The sequence below is a fragment of the Gambusia affinis genome, linkage group LG14, assembly GCF_019740435.1.
Source record: "Gambusia affinis linkage group LG14, SWU_Gaff_1.0, whole genome shotgun sequence".
Classification (NCBI taxonomy): domain Eukaryota; kingdom Metazoa; phylum Chordata; class Actinopteri; order Cyprinodontiformes; family Poeciliidae; genus Gambusia; species Gambusia affinis.
The window spans coordinates 26,183,480-26,199,320 of NC_057881.1; the positions used below are offsets into that span (position 1 = coordinate 26,183,480).

The 15,841-nt window shown below is 35.3% G+C and overlaps 1 protein-coding gene across 1 annotated transcript in view; it reads right to left on the reverse strand.

Moving 5' to 3' along the window:
• Window positions 1-223: 223 nt before the first annotated feature.
• The window catches only part of nxph1 (neurexophilin 1), a 33,375-nt gene continuing 17,757 nt past the window's right edge, over window positions 224-15,841 (reverse strand). Inside the window, exon 2 of the mRNA XM_044139114.1 lies at window positions 224-2,198. Within this exon, the coding sequence (XP_043995049.1) occupies window positions 1,443-2,198 (756 nt within the window). The 3' untranslated portion in view covers window positions 224-1,442. The remainder of the gene's footprint in view (window positions 2,199-15,841) is intronic.

A 15,841-nucleotide genomic window follows, 5' to 3' on the forward strand; every position in this document is an offset into this window, starting at 1 on the left:
ATTGCTTGCCTGTGTGCATGCACATGGTTTTTAAATCAGATTATTACTTTTATTATATTTTTGGTGTGCAATGTTTTTGCCTTTTGGGCATACATATACGGTTAGTGTGAATCCAATGCAGTCCTTTATATATAAGACCCCTGAATATTAGCAGATTTTTAAATTTAAATTTTGTTATTATAGCAACAGCAACTTAAAAAAATTAAACTACACAAACACCCAATTCATAAACGCTTACCATTTTTTTATTCATCCCACATCCCAAGAAAGAAAATAATTCTGAGAATAGTTTAATTATATTTAGTCAGTTTTACAATTTGTGTACAGAATTGTTGTTTTCATGAAACTCACATCTAGGGCATCAACATCATTGTATCTGATAGAGGAACCAAGAACAAGCATTATAATGGGGTGAACAAGAGCAGGAAGGGGTAAACACACAGCTCATGTGGGGACGTGTACAGAAGCAGCAGAATTTGGATAAACTATGTACAGTACAAATCATTCATACAAATTAGGCTCTAAGATATAGATTTTAGTACATTACAGTTGATATATTAATTCAGACTGAGGAAGCTCCACCCATCATCCATCCCTTTCATGAATGATCATTCAGTCAGTCAATGACAACATTCAGTAAGTCAGCCAGTCATCCACTAAACACAACATCCTGGCTTCACTCAAAAGCATACTGAGGACAACTGAGGATTGACATTAGTAGTATACATTTCAACTGGACTTGAGTGAAGGTGTTCGCTCAGTCCCAGTTCACCCTGTTGGCAGGAAAGACCATCTTACATTTCTAAAACCACCAAACTCACATTTAATTCACCATCAACTGTTTTGCAGTTTCTGTAATATTGACTGTAGAGTATCCTTTATTGTTTCAGAATGACTTAATTAAATTTGCTTTCCAGTTATAAGAACAAAGAGGAGCTTAAAAGTGCACTGCAGAGACAATAATTTCAGATCCTGCTGGCCAGAGAGTTAATCCATTGACAGAAAAGTAAAAAAACAAAAAACAATATGAAAATATGATAGATCTGTGGTTAATAAATAAACACAGTGAACAAGTAGGATAAAGCTTAACAGTGACAGTTACAGCCCCAACTGGACCAATATGCCTCTCCATTATAACCCAGGTTGGGGAGATACATAAAATAATTCAAAGGGGAAATTCTAACAGCAAACAATCATTTTTCACAGTTTTTCCAGGGACATTTTAAGCATCTTACAGTTCTATATATCTAGGTTTGACATTTTCAAATGATATGCTCCTTCTAAACAATGTTAATAGTAAATGAAGAAAAACAAAAATATACTGGATGGTGCAGACATATTGAGTGTTGCTATGGCGAACATACAGATTTCTCTGGAATGGGAAAAGTCCCCAGTTTTTCTTCCAATCATCTATTGAATTGCCTGTGTTGCATTTGAGAATGTCAGCCAGAGGGGAAGTAGGGAGTGTCACTGTGGTAGTTGTAGTCTGGGCACACCTTCTGCACCAGTTTGTAGTCAGTGCTGTAAAAGGAAATGAAGATGCAGATAACCTTGAAAGGTTTGGAGCAGAGCCAGGAAACATGGCTCTGGGTTTGCTCCTGGTAGCAGGTCTTAGATGGATCGAAGTTGCAGAGCGTATTCTTTGCACCCTTTTCCACCTTCTCGTATTCTATTCGGCAGTTGAAAGACTTTGAGTCCTTTGCATCAATGACCGACTGCTGTGCTGCCACATCAAACTCCACTATCTTTGTTGGAGGGACCAAGCTGACAGATACATTCCCCTGGCCAGTTGAGTTGTGGCGGAAGTACACACTGAAGGTACCATTGCCATGATCCACAATTTTCCCAGTGATAAGAAGGTTGAGTTTCACTGTCTTTATGTTGGAATGGAAATCCCCCCAGCCAAACATCTTCTTGAACTTTCCTGTCTTAACCATGGGCCGCCGTTTAGCTCGAGGCCTCGAGTCCTGCAGGTCAGTGGAGTTTCTCAGCCAATCCCATAGGTCTTGATCTGAGTAGGGCTCAGGGGTGTTATAGTGAAGGTCCAAAGCAGTACTGTTCTTGTTGCCATGTAGAGTCTGTGACAAGAGCCTGCTTATGGACATTTCCTTCCCATTTTCTGTCCATATATGCTTTGGCATGGACTTGGGGTGTCCTGTCTTTACAATGTCTGACCTTGAGGCTTGGATACTTGTAATCTGGGAAAGAGAATAAAACATATTTGTTAGCCAGTGTTAGATGACTGCCCTAGACACATGTATAAACTGACTAAAAGGTAAAGTCAAGGACACATGAGGTCCTATATGAAATTTCTTCACTGATGATAATGGGCAAATATTTTTTTTCTCAAGTAATATAGAATGTACATTTTTCTTATGTTATGTTTCTCCTATATCTGAAATGAAATGCCCAATAGAGAGAAAAATGACATTTAGGAATTATATCCGTGATGTTTCAGTTATTTCCTGGGGAAAGAAATGCTATGTTCAAATTCTGGTAAATAAAAGCCAAAAATAAAAGAATAAAAAGTGTTCCAAATTAAAATTTTTATGAGAACAGTTTTTAAAGTAGGAGCAATACAGCAAACAACTTGTATTGTTTGCTGTATTTTGAGCTACAAAGTGTCACAAAAGGCTCAGCACATTATACTAACATCAGAACATGGGAGCATCAGCAGAAACAAAGAGTCTCACTTTAACATTAATGGTAGGTACGACTTCATCTCATGGATCTTTGGTTAAAAAATCATTGTTCTTTGTTCACTGAGGTTTCACACAGTGGATAGAGTATTTTTACTCAGGTAAGAGTAGTGATACTTCATAATCTGAATACTCAAGAAAAGTAATAGATTATGTAAAGCACTGTAATATTACTTTTCCATGCCACAGTAAATGTCCCATTCACTCATAGGAGGTGAGATTGTTGAATCAATTTTTTAATTCAGATTAGTTCAGTTTATTTACATACCACTGATTCAATAGGCCATAAATATATGTGCTTTGACAAGGCTTTTGTTTTATTTTATTTTTTTAACAAAAAATAATAATTTTATTCTAATCATGCATGCATTCCAATTGACCCCAGTTATCAAGCAACACAGTTCTGTTCCCTTTATTATTCAATTGGTTAATTTTTTTTTTTTTTTTTTTATGAATCCCAGCAGATTGCATCAAGTCACTGACTTGCAGCACAATGCACATAGCAAGAGAAAAACTCTCCATTGACAGGAAGACACCTCTAGCAGAACCTGGCTGAGCGCAAGAGGCCATCTGCCTCCACCGACAGAGCCAACATACACAAAAAAAGAAACACATCACTGATGTAGGAGTTCTATAAATATTAGAGAAAACTAAAAAGTTAATGGTAGTGACACCTGCTTTAGGAAAAAAACAAACGACTTAATAGAAGCCTGATATAAAGTCCTAAATGCTTGACTGGTAAAATGCAATAATGCATTCACACTTCTATATGTTGGTTGGAGAGAACAAAGTTAAAATTTGAAATAAGATCAAATATAATGCTAAATTGGAATGAAGGAGGAGAATGTGGCAGAGCAGGGAGAAGGACAGTTTGTCCTCCAGAACTTTGCTGTGGCAAACCTCTTAGGCTTTATCTAAATTTCTTAAGGTATTTGTAGGAGGTGGAAATTTTAGGATGTTGGTTATTACTGCTTAGTCATCTGAATGTAGACTACACAATTTTACAAAAACAAAAAATATTCAATGTCTCTTGCAATGACTAAATATTTAAATATGACATCTTTCCTGTAAATTTGTATTGTCTGTAATGCACCACTTTGTTATTCCATGTTAAAGGATGTTCCAGATGTTAATCTGCATGGGGAAACTGAAATGGAGCTATTCTCATTACACTGTAAGACAAGTGCTGATGTTAATGCTTAAGCATTTTATTATTAACATAAAGAATTATTATTATTATTATTATTATTATTATTATTATTATTATTATTATTATTATTATTATTATTATTATTATTATTATTATTATTATTATTATTATTATTATTGCTATTATTATTATTATTATTATTATTATTATTATTATTATTATTATTATTATTATTATTATTATTATTATTATCTTAAATCCAGTTTTTGATTCGTTTCAAAGGATACATAGAAATTGCTGAAAACCCTCTTTATTAGTATTAATGGTATCTGGAAGAGAAAAGTTCACATTTTTGATGAAGAATAACGTGATCCAAATCATTTTGTGGTTTATGTTTTCACTTTCATTTACAACTTTGGCAGAGGCCTATTTGATTAAACCACTGAATACTGAAACAGCTCATCTTCCAGGCTCAGCAATGCTCTGACAGTGTGAGGCAGAAACAGCCTCAGCTATTTTCTTTTCAAACAAACAAAATGCCTACTCAACACTCCTGCATGGTGAGGAATTTCATTTAAATGGATTTATAACTGGTCCTTCTAGGAATATGATCTGTAAAGGTTTGATGTCCTTCAGCAAAGTCTCTAGAATGTATTACCAATCAACACATAAAAGGAAAGAATAAAGAAACTGATACAAGCAAGCAGTGCAACAGAATTACAAATTTTTATCATGTCACAACAATTGCACATAAATAATAACAAACTAAAAATAGGAATAACGCAACAGAATCTTTAGGGGGATATGTATGTTTTAACATCTGTGACAGAAAAATTGGTAAAAATCATGTATTTAATGTGGATGTTGGAAGGACAGGTGGACACGCCTGTAGGGTCGTCAAAGTTTTGTGGCATGTCTAGTGCTGCAATTTTTTTTTTGAAGTTCTTAGTGCATCTGGTTTCACATTTTCAGATTTCAAACATTTGGTGTAGAGTAGCCTAAAGCTGATAGAGTTGTAAAATCTAAACTTTTGCAGCATTGACCAATCAGACAGACTTCGTTTGTGGCATAGAGGCCCGTAGTTGGTGTCCTGGCAGGAGACACCTGCCAGGACACCAACTACAGCAGGTCATGCAAATGGGCTTGAATGAGACAAAAATAGCGCTGAGCTGACCCTGGCCAGCACACGACTCCTGGTCTAGGTGATGAACCTCATTAAACTAAGAACGCCTCTTAACTGTCAGGTGAACTTCAAACACATCCTTCTGATAGCAGCTGGATCCCTGCCTAATCTGGAGCCACACCTTTGTCGGTTTGGGCTTGAATGTCTTTCACAAGGCACTGGACAGAGCCTTTAACCCAACAATGGTCATCTTCATCCAATTCATCTTGGCTCGATGGAGAATACAACCAAAATTCTGCCTTCCGTAACCCTCTGATATGACTAAACAAGGAATCACTCCAGTTATTATCACAATTTGATTTAATATTATATTTCTGTGAAAGAAAACAAGAATGATTATCATTTTGAGTATTTGCAATAAAAATCATAATTGCTCATCAAATGAGAAATGATGAGAACAGACATTACTTTTGTCTTTTGCCCTTATGCAATGATTCAAAGTGCATATACTTCATTTTTCAATCATTTTAATCAGCAGTTTTAAAAATGTGTTGCCCTACTCTGAATCAACACAGTCCAGACATCAGACTATACAAATATTTCCAGTGCCACCTCACATACTAAAGACAGGATGCCAATTATTTTGTTTTTACTAAAATACATTTTATTTATGAAGAATATCTTTTGAAGGCTTTATTTAATCAATGGATTAATTAATTAATCCATCAAAGTTTATTAGTATAGCAAATCTCAGAAACAAGGGAATTCGAAGTGCTTTACATCATAAAAATCCAAAGTCACAGAGGACATCTCACAGTCAACAATTGAGAAAACCAGTAAAGATTACATTGTGCCAAGTGCCACCATGACACATCACTATGTGGGTCAGTGTTTCAGTTAGAATGGCTCTAAATCAACTCTAACTCTGTGGGGTTTTAGTCTAGTTTAGATGTTACAGTTTGTTCCATACATCTCACATGTTGACTTTCAATTTACATAAGATGTAAATGTAAGATGTAAATAAATATATTGGGGATTTTTTCACATTAGATGTGAAGATAGGAAGGAGCTGAGTGGGGCAATGTGTGTGTGTGTGTGTGTGTGTGTGTGTGTGTGGTTGGGTTCTCTGTAATGTGGAAAGTTGACTTGGAAACTAATGGAGCTACACATGCAAGGTCCCATGTGGTTCCCCCAAATGTTTTACAAACCCAAATGGTTTCCATTTGAAGTTCAAGGATTTCTCAAACATGCATTTAAAAAGAAAAAAATCAAAGCAAAATCAAAGGTATATTTTTTATGAGGGTGACTGTAATAGTTTTTGTGCCTTTACATTTGTGTAGACATTTAATATCCCATATTTAATATTTTAAATTCAAATCTATTAAAGAAAAAAGTCATCTTAGATTCCCAATAGTGTTTGTATTTGTAAATATAAATTTTATAACAAATGTTGTTTAGGGAAAAAACTGATGAAAACACAACACTGTAAAACAACTTTGACATAAACATCAACAATAGCAGGCTGTGATCCCCCAAGATTACCAAACATCCTCTATCTTCTTAAAATTATTTTTCCTGTCCTCTTATTAAACTGTTAGGTCTAGAAAATATCAACACAAAATGCTATCTCTCATATCCACATATTTGATGAAAGTATTGCATTTCCCCCCTTGACAGGGCAGTCATCCTCTCTCTGCCAGAGTTTTGAACTCCCTGTAAAGTCTTTGGGAAACATACTTGACATGCTTATGACACATAATTGTGGTTAAACAATTGCACTTTAATATTGTAATGTGGGTCAATCTTAGAGTAAACAAAGTGCCCATTTATTTTAGGTATTTAGTACAATAATCTAGAATGTGAGGGCCTGTTTGGTCCAGCGATCTCATTCTTGTACTGACAGATTGTTTTTTTTTACCTCACATAATCAGCATGTAAGGATTTCCTAATTATTAATCGCCCAAGTTGTATGGAAAACAAGCCTTTTTGCTACCTAATTACCATAGCAACAGGCTCCACAGTCAGTGAAAATAAGGTTGGTGAAAAGTAACATTCATAGTGAGTAAATTATTCCACGATAACTCATTTAGAAATTATACGATGCTGCATTATTACAGTACTGATTGTTGGCCATAAACATTATGTTTAAAACCTTTGATTGCTACATAAACATGTATGTTTATGTAGCAGTTTAAAAAAAACAACTAAGGAATCATTTCTATGGACGTTAGTTTCTCCCTTTTCAAACTTTCTTTAGCTTTGCTTTATAAGAGAATTTTGTTCCGATCAAAAGAAGCAATAATTTTGAGGCGTAATGAAAAAACTGCATATCAAATAAAAAAAATTCTACTGTCTTCCTGTCTGTTCTTGCTCCTGATATCTAACACTAGATGGAGCTAAAATGATTTTTATCCTTCAGATGATGTTACTGAGATCTTTAAAAAAAACTGGAGTGCTGTGATTAATAAACTTCTTATGCAGATGATGTGATTCCTGTCAGAATTCCCTTCAAAATGGATTATCTTACTCTGCTAGTTTAGAACTCAATGCATTTTTTAGGTTCTTCTCCTTACAGCTTTAAAATTGTTTCCATCTCTCCCTGTAAACCTTGACAACAAAGATTGATGCAAAGTTTCCTAAAACTTTTTTCCTCATAACAAGAGGAAAACTCCTGTAAGTGTCTAGTGGGCAGAGACAATCACCATCAAAAGAAAAGGCAGATAAATTTGGTTTTAGATTTGGTAGCATCATTGTTATTCATATCAATACCAACTCAAACAAAAATACTTTTTCTACTTCTAACAATTTTGTTCTGATTCTTAGTGAGGAACCCAGCTGGACAGTTCCAGGTGAAAAACATTTGACCTTTCCCAGATATGTCACCCTTAGAACATATCCAAGGCTTAAGGCATCCCAGATATTTTAGTACTTGAATGTAGACTTTATCCTTTGCTGAACTCTCCTGCACAGTAAAAGCAACTAGCATAACCCTGACATATGCTGCTATGTGAAGTCCCAAGACAAAATGTTTATCTTTGATTGAACCTCTCTTAAAATGAAGAGGGAAAATATCTGAATAAAGCTGACTGGCATGAATATTTTATCTGGGCTCCATTCTCTCCATATTTCAACCAGAAGAAGCTATCCTGTGTATTGCATTAACAGTTTCTCTCTTGTTTAGTGAGTTTCTCTCACTGCTGCAGGCTGTAGACTGATCCAGGCCTTGGTTTAATAAAACTGCCCTCCAGTCACAGTAAAGCCTAGAAATATTCACACTGCTCACCAGTTTATGACTTTCATTCAACCACCATGTTTGTGTCTGGTTATGAATGAGGTGAGTATCTATAGAAAAACTGTAACACAATATAAAAGAAATAGAATAAAATAAAAACCCATAAAGATGTCCTGCTTATTTATATTATAATTTTTAAGAAGAATTTATTTGAAAATAAATACTCCCCTGTACAGCAATAAAATAATTTTGAATTGCAGAGCGGCTCTGTCATGTTTCCATTGGTATTTTCTGTATTTGTTTTTGGTGATGATCTCCAAATCTTCAAGGATGGAAGCCCTGCAGGCCATCACCAGAATCTCTGGTTCCCTTCACAGATTATCTGTCAGACCTCCAGCTGAGACTCCAACTCTACATGCCTGCTTTTCTTTGTCACCTTCTCTGTCCAACTGTTCTGTAAGGGCAATGTTCAGGTAAAATATGCCAGTGCTGTCAAGAAAAAGTGTTGAAGAGTGGATTTTTCTAGCAAACATTTAGATGCTGAGAAATGATTACATTATTAATCTTGATGAATATGATTTTTATTTATAATTACGTTTTGTAAATTAGAAGAGTAATTTTACTTGAGTAAAACACTTGTGTTCACACATATTAGAAGCTTTGATGGGTTTTCTGCTCTGCAACACTGAACAGCACGTTCTCCATTACCAAACCATCCAGCGGTTTACTTCATTCCCAGTGTACACATCTCATAAAGTGCTCCTCTGAGAGAATAAGCCATTAAGTTCAGTCACTAACAGCTATTAACACCCACACTAGGCAGTATAAGTTAACTATTGGTGCTTAGCGACACACTGCTGCTGGAGGCTTCCAAATGGTTGAGTTCTGTAAGGAGTTTCTTAGACACATCATTAGAAAAGGATTTCTTGTTCAGTGTGGATAGAAAAAAGACTCTGGACTTTCTACCCATTACATCATCCCTTCATTATAAACACCCAGATTCAAAACAGAAGTTATAAATGCATCTTAAATAAATAAACAGAAAAGAACTGATCCAAATTCATATATATATATATATATATATATATATATATATATATATATATATATATATATATATATAGTACTATATGAAAGTGTGTCAAACATTTGACATTTCAGGTATTTTGAGATATCTGGTTTATCTGGTTTATCTGGTCCTTCTCAGTGATTTTAGTTTACTTCTTGTCTGTAGTTGTTCTTTGTTACTCAAGTTTAATTATGTTTCTTACATCTAGTTATATAAGTTACATAAGTAATTTCTGTTACTTATATAACCTAACCTAACTTTTATAACTTACAGAAGTTTTTATTCCAAATGCAAAAGTCCCTTTGGTTTCCATCCAGCCATAGATTTTAGTCACTGTGCAGGTTGGGGGCTACTAATGCTTTTTTCCAGCAGTTGTTGGGCAAGAGGCAGCGTGATACCTGGGAAAGTTTCTATTCTTTTGGACGGCAACACAGAGAAACAATTCAATTAAATTAACTTATTTATTCCATTTATTTATACAGTGCCACTTCCCAACAACTGTTGTCTCAGGGCACTTTATAAAAAAATCATTTCAATACAGTCATCCATATATTCCAATTGATTCTAGCTTTCAAACGGTGCAGATTTCTCAATTAATTATTCAAAAAAGCTAAAAAAAATCTCTCTAACCAAACTCAGCAGATTGCATGGAGTCATTGACTTGCAGCAATCATTACTCCTGGACCAGTACTTAGCGTTTACATTGCTGTTGACTTTGCACCAATCCCTCCAACTGAGCATGCATGTAGCAACAATACTGACAACATACATACTCCCTCAGTCAATTTAAAATAGTAAAATGAAAGAACTTCAAAAAAATGAAATGGTGGGTTTTGGAGCGTGATTTGAATGTATTTATGGAGTTAGTATTATGGACATTGGCCCCCATGTAACTGGGGTAATGTAACTGGGGAGGTGAGGTGGTTGGAGTGGAAGAGGATGTGGTAGGTTATTACCGTTTTAGTTATTACATACTGAGTTGATTTCCCACCTGCTATGCTTCATGAAAATGATCTGAAAGTATTAAGCAAGACTGATAGATAATTGCTGTGTTTTTTTTCCATGTTTATGGTATAACAACATTTGAAATTACATAGAAAGAAGAATTCATCAAAATTGCTGTTTAAGATTTTATTTCATGTTCAAACTTCTAACAGAAAAATCAAGCTAGCCAAGTCTGATTGATGTCCTTTTACAAAAGGTTGAGTATAATTGCGCCTCTGCATGGTCATGTATATCTGATTAGCACTGGTCTTGTCTTGACTGATTACAACTGTGGAGCCACATGTAAGTGCACTAACTTAATTATAAAGTGATTCATATAATTTCATTTAATTTTGACTTTTTGTGTAACTTTAATTAAGTCAAGAGAATTATGAAGAAAACAATGAATCCAGCATACAAATTATTCATCTAGCTTGAACTCCAAAAACAAAAATTAAAATGACGATACAGAAACATAATTATCAACAAAGATACGGCTTCTTTTATTTTTGCAGTTTTTAAGGGTTGGACGTATATATGGTCAGTTGCTGAAAAATTTTAAGTTTAAACTTAAGTGTACAACAATGCAAATAATTCCAGACTCTCAATTTTAAAAGAATGTGGCAGAAATGTAAGACAACTGCAGTAATCTTCCTATTTTGTTAGGGAACCATTGCTCCTATCAGGCCATTGCTGAAATCTTTTCCTCTTGGCTTTGTGATTACCGATGAATTGTTAAGGCTCCTTCAGAAGAGACAATTCCATCTTTTTATCAGTTCATCCACAACATTTGATTTGCAGCAGAGTGCACTAGTCCACCTACAGTTTTTTTTTTCTTTTTTTTTCTTTTTTTTTTGTGTTTCTGCACACTTAGTTTTAGAACCTGGCTAGTACCCGACCATTACTACTGAACTATGATATATATTGTCCCATGGTTATAACAAAAATTTAGAAAAGCAGAACTACAACCCGCTCTGAACAAATAGAAGGGATATGTTTTTGTCCTGTGTTCTAATCTGTGGGGAAATCAAAAGACACAGATTTACACAGTTTTACAAGCCAAAGGGAGAAGTTTAGTGAAACGACAAAACAAACCCATCCATCCATCCATCTTCTGTTCACCCTTATCCCTTAGTGGGGTCGGGAGGGTTGCTGCTTGTCTATTTCCAGCTACGTTCCGGGCGAGAGGTGGGGTACACCCTGGACAGGTCTGTCGCAGGTCAACACAGAGACATACAGGACCACACAACCATTCACACACACACTCACACCTAGGAAGGTCCTCCCACAGTCCAAACACATGACTGTGGGAGGACCACAGTCATGTGTGGACTGTGGGAGGAAGCCGGAGAACCCGGAGAGAACCCATGCATGCACAGGGAGAACATGCAAACTCCTTGCAGAAAGACACCGGGCGGGAAATCGAACCCAGGACCTTCTTGCTGCAAGGCAATAGCTCTACCAACTGTGCCACTGTGCAATATGCAAAACAAACCAAGCACAGTAAATGTAATCCAAAACAAAAGTCAAATGTGTCTGCACTGAGCAGTTTTCTACCAAGCCAGAAAATGAAAAATGCTCAGTTTCTTAATAAACCTTTTGTGTGTATTCATATGTACAATAACATGCACATGGTAATTTTATTTTTCACATTTACATCTCAGATTTGCTATGAACTTCACACTCTGCTTTAATATGTGTGACCCTTCAGTAATGATAAAATGTGATTACCGGTATAAAATGTACACCCAGAGCTTTGTTTCTTTAACTCCCTTTGTTGAATAAAAGCACCAATTTATATCAGATTTTATTCTTAGATGTCAGTGTTACTATTGTTACTTATCTTAGTTTACAATCAGAATTGGAAGTTTCGTAAATGAAATTCAGAACATAATTCATCCCGAGGTATAATAAATCAAAGCTGGCTTTATTTTGTCAGCACACAGATGGTCCAAACACACAACCCACCTCAATTAAGACTTGAAGATTGGAGCTAAAAGGGAGAAGTGTTTGGAGAGGAAACAGGGCACCTGTTCGCCTGTCATATCCACAGCTCTTCTGATCAGTGACTGGGAGCTTCCCTCTGAGCTGTTTCAATGCTGAATTAATGATGGCAAACAAAGCTAAAGCCTCCTCAAAGCCCCTTGGTGGGTTCATTCTCTTTCCACTTTGGTCCCTCTCAACTAATCTTCAGTGTCACACTTAATGAGATTTTCAGTTTGTAAAGTAAGTGGAGCAATAACTCCCCAAGCACAGCCTGCCATCTCTGTTCCTACCATCTAGTCAAATGCTTTTAACCAAGCCACCTTCGTCTATTCCTACTTACACTGAAGCATGCTTTATAAATTATTACTTTAAAACACTTTGTATGACAAAAATGGAGTTGGGCCCATTTGGAGCTTCTGTTGCGTGCTGCATGTTATCAGTAATCAGTTGGAGCAGATCCCCAAGGTGTTGAAGTCTTTAAAAATTATGAAAATTAGCTTAATGTGCACTCCAACATTACTGTGGTGCTAAAAATACACTCAGAATTAACTCTGCTGCCATCTGCCAAGAGTGTTTTATTTCATGTAATTACTGTTTTGATTGTTGTAATGCTGAAAATGATCTCTCAGGCAGTTGAGATAATCTATTAGAAAACAACGCATCACCATTAACATGTCTGTGAAACAAGCCACAGTCTCTGCAGCAAGGCCACAATGACTGACACAGAAAAAGTGCCCCCACTTTGTCTGTGTCAGTCACACCAGTTAAAGTTACAAGATAAACTCCAACCTCCTAAGCTACAGTCATCCTATTTACAGGTGCAATTTTGAGATGGGCCACCACCACTTGGACCTAATCATGATTCTGTACCTTGAGGGGTTTTGGTCATGAAGGTCTACACCTCTCATGTGCTCATTGATCTATTTTACATCAGTCTCTGTGTAGTTCTTTCTCATCTTTGTTTCTACTGTGAAAATATTGTTGTCTTTCTAGTGGACCAGCGGTTTCTCATCTTGTGTCAGAACCTCATTTGGATCCTCTTTAGTTTTAAAGGGTACATCAAAGAGACAGTTGTCCCTTCATTATAACTTTGCAAGTGGTAACAGAGTGCCACATGATTGTTGAAGGGGGAGATCATCCTCTTTTCCCATGAACTGATCATTAGCATTCAAAATCAGGCATGGATTATCCCTGTCTAAGCCACCACTACCAAAATCAGTAAGGATTCCATCTTTCTCTTTCCCACATTTTTATTTGTTTGGCCATCACTAAGTCTAACAGATCAAGAACCACACTCAAAATAAATCTTAAAAAAGGAAGAAGTTTGGAATTGGGAGAATATGGTATGTATTTAAATAAGTATACCTAGGTCAAATGTATTGTCCCACCGGTCACTATTGTGACCGTCAACATGTTTACACATCCTGCTCACACACCATACCAATTTTTGTACATGCAAAGGTGAATATCATAACTAGACACTTTAAAGATGATGTGCACCAAGAAACCTTGTAGTATGTTTATTTAAACATTGTTGCAGTCTTCTTCTCGCCAAGGTGCAACCAAGATATAAATGGCTCTGGTCATGTGATAATTTTTTATACTGCATCAGTATTATCTAAACACTCTAAACTTTCAATATTTGCTGAACATTAACTGAAACTTTAATCAGTAAGTTTTTTGGAGTCCTTGAAAGTGAAATTAATCTCTTGGGTTAGGGTTTAAATGGGATAATTAACTTGAGTTCATTAAAAACTACACTAACAAAAAAAACTTGCTGTTGTCTTTTACTGTTGAAAATATGTCTAAATGGTTCAAAGACATCAAGACAAAAAAAATAATTATTTAGCTCATTAAAACTTATATTTTTCTATGTGTGTTTTGATTTCACCATCCCTGGCTTATTTTAGATTTGTCTTGCTTTTTAAAAAGGATGCTCACTTCTAGGTCTCAATTAGTCTTTATTAGATGTTTTCGAACTCAGTTCTCAAATTACGGAGTGTATCAGGCCAACAGATACTGTTCTTTAAAATGCTTCCTCATACAAAATAGGTGCAAACCTGATAGCTATGATTGGGCATCAAAATGAAGAGAATAACAAGCACAGTATGTTTAGTGTGTCTGCCTTCATGAATATGCTAAGCACATGCTGATCACCAGGAAGTGCAAAATACCAGGACGAGGATAAACAAATGCCTGACTTACCATTTGAATTTATTAATCCAGAAGCAAACTTCACGTGCTTTGCAAATATTTTGCTTGCTCACGCAATTTTTACTCTACTTATTTGTCATCTTTCAAGATCAGGTCCTGCAAAATTTAGACAATATAATAAAACTTATTTTTAAAAATTAAGAGGAGCATTCCTTTTAGTAGCCTCTTTAGATTCCAGTCATGAGTTAAATTTTCACCCCAGTCTCTTCTTAAAATATGAAATAATTCATAAATATTTTTGATGGTGAGACTTAACAAGTCTTAAATTAAAAAGGCAGTTTATTTTTTAATGAACTACACATGGGGACAGTCAGTGGATGCACATCATGAGTGATGAATAAAAATTGGAGATAAAAAGGGTTTTCAGACACCCTCCCCCAAAAATGATGAGTTTGAAAACATGTCAAATAAAGGAGAAGTAAAAACATACCCAACATGAAAAACATATCTTAGCATGATTACAAAATAGTATCAATTACTTTGCTAAGACACATTTCTATTTCTTAAAATGACTATCTGCAGAGAAAGACAATGCTCAGTAATTAAAAGACAAAGGCAGCTTAAATAACCAACAGAAACAAAACTCCAGAACCATTGTTTAAAATTTATTTTAAATTTAAAATAAATTTAAAATTTATTTTAAATTTCAAATAAAAACAGAGCAGCCGGATAAAACAGTCCAGAGGCTCTGAGAGTCCCAACATGACCTAACACTAGAAACGCTAACATTCCAATGCTTTATCAATTTTTGATTTGATGAAAAATATGTGGTTTCTTTATGGCATTTAACAATTTTTATTTTCTGAAACTTCACTGAGTAACTGAATTCAAGTTAAAGTTACAAGAACCTTCAGATGTTCCTCACAGCTTGTTGCCTCTTGAGTTTTGGTCGTTGCTGCTTCTGCGTTTCAAATTTGCCACATTTCCCCCTACATGCTAGGTTGGCATCTTTTGAGGTCCTTTCAATGCAGTGTCAGTGTATTTTATTTGGTAGTTTTGTCCTGTCCTTATTAATGCAAATGTGGTGTTGAAGACTCATTCATACAGGGATTATACAGAAGAGGAGTGAATATCTTGTCCATTTCCTCTGGATGGAAGGCAAAGCCATTCACTTCCATGATTTGGAGGAGGAGCTTTACATGTAATCAAGAGTTTCATCCCCACAAAGATCCATTATTATAAAATTTTCATTAAGAATATCACAGGACCATCTTTCAATTAATTTCATTAATTAAATATTAAACATATGTTTTAATTTATTTGTTAGCATTTTAATATTGAAAGCACTGTTTGGATTGTTAAACAGGTAAAATACAATAATGCTTAGAAATCAGAAAAAAACTATTTAATAATCTCCACTAAGTCAAATAATAATTCACATTCT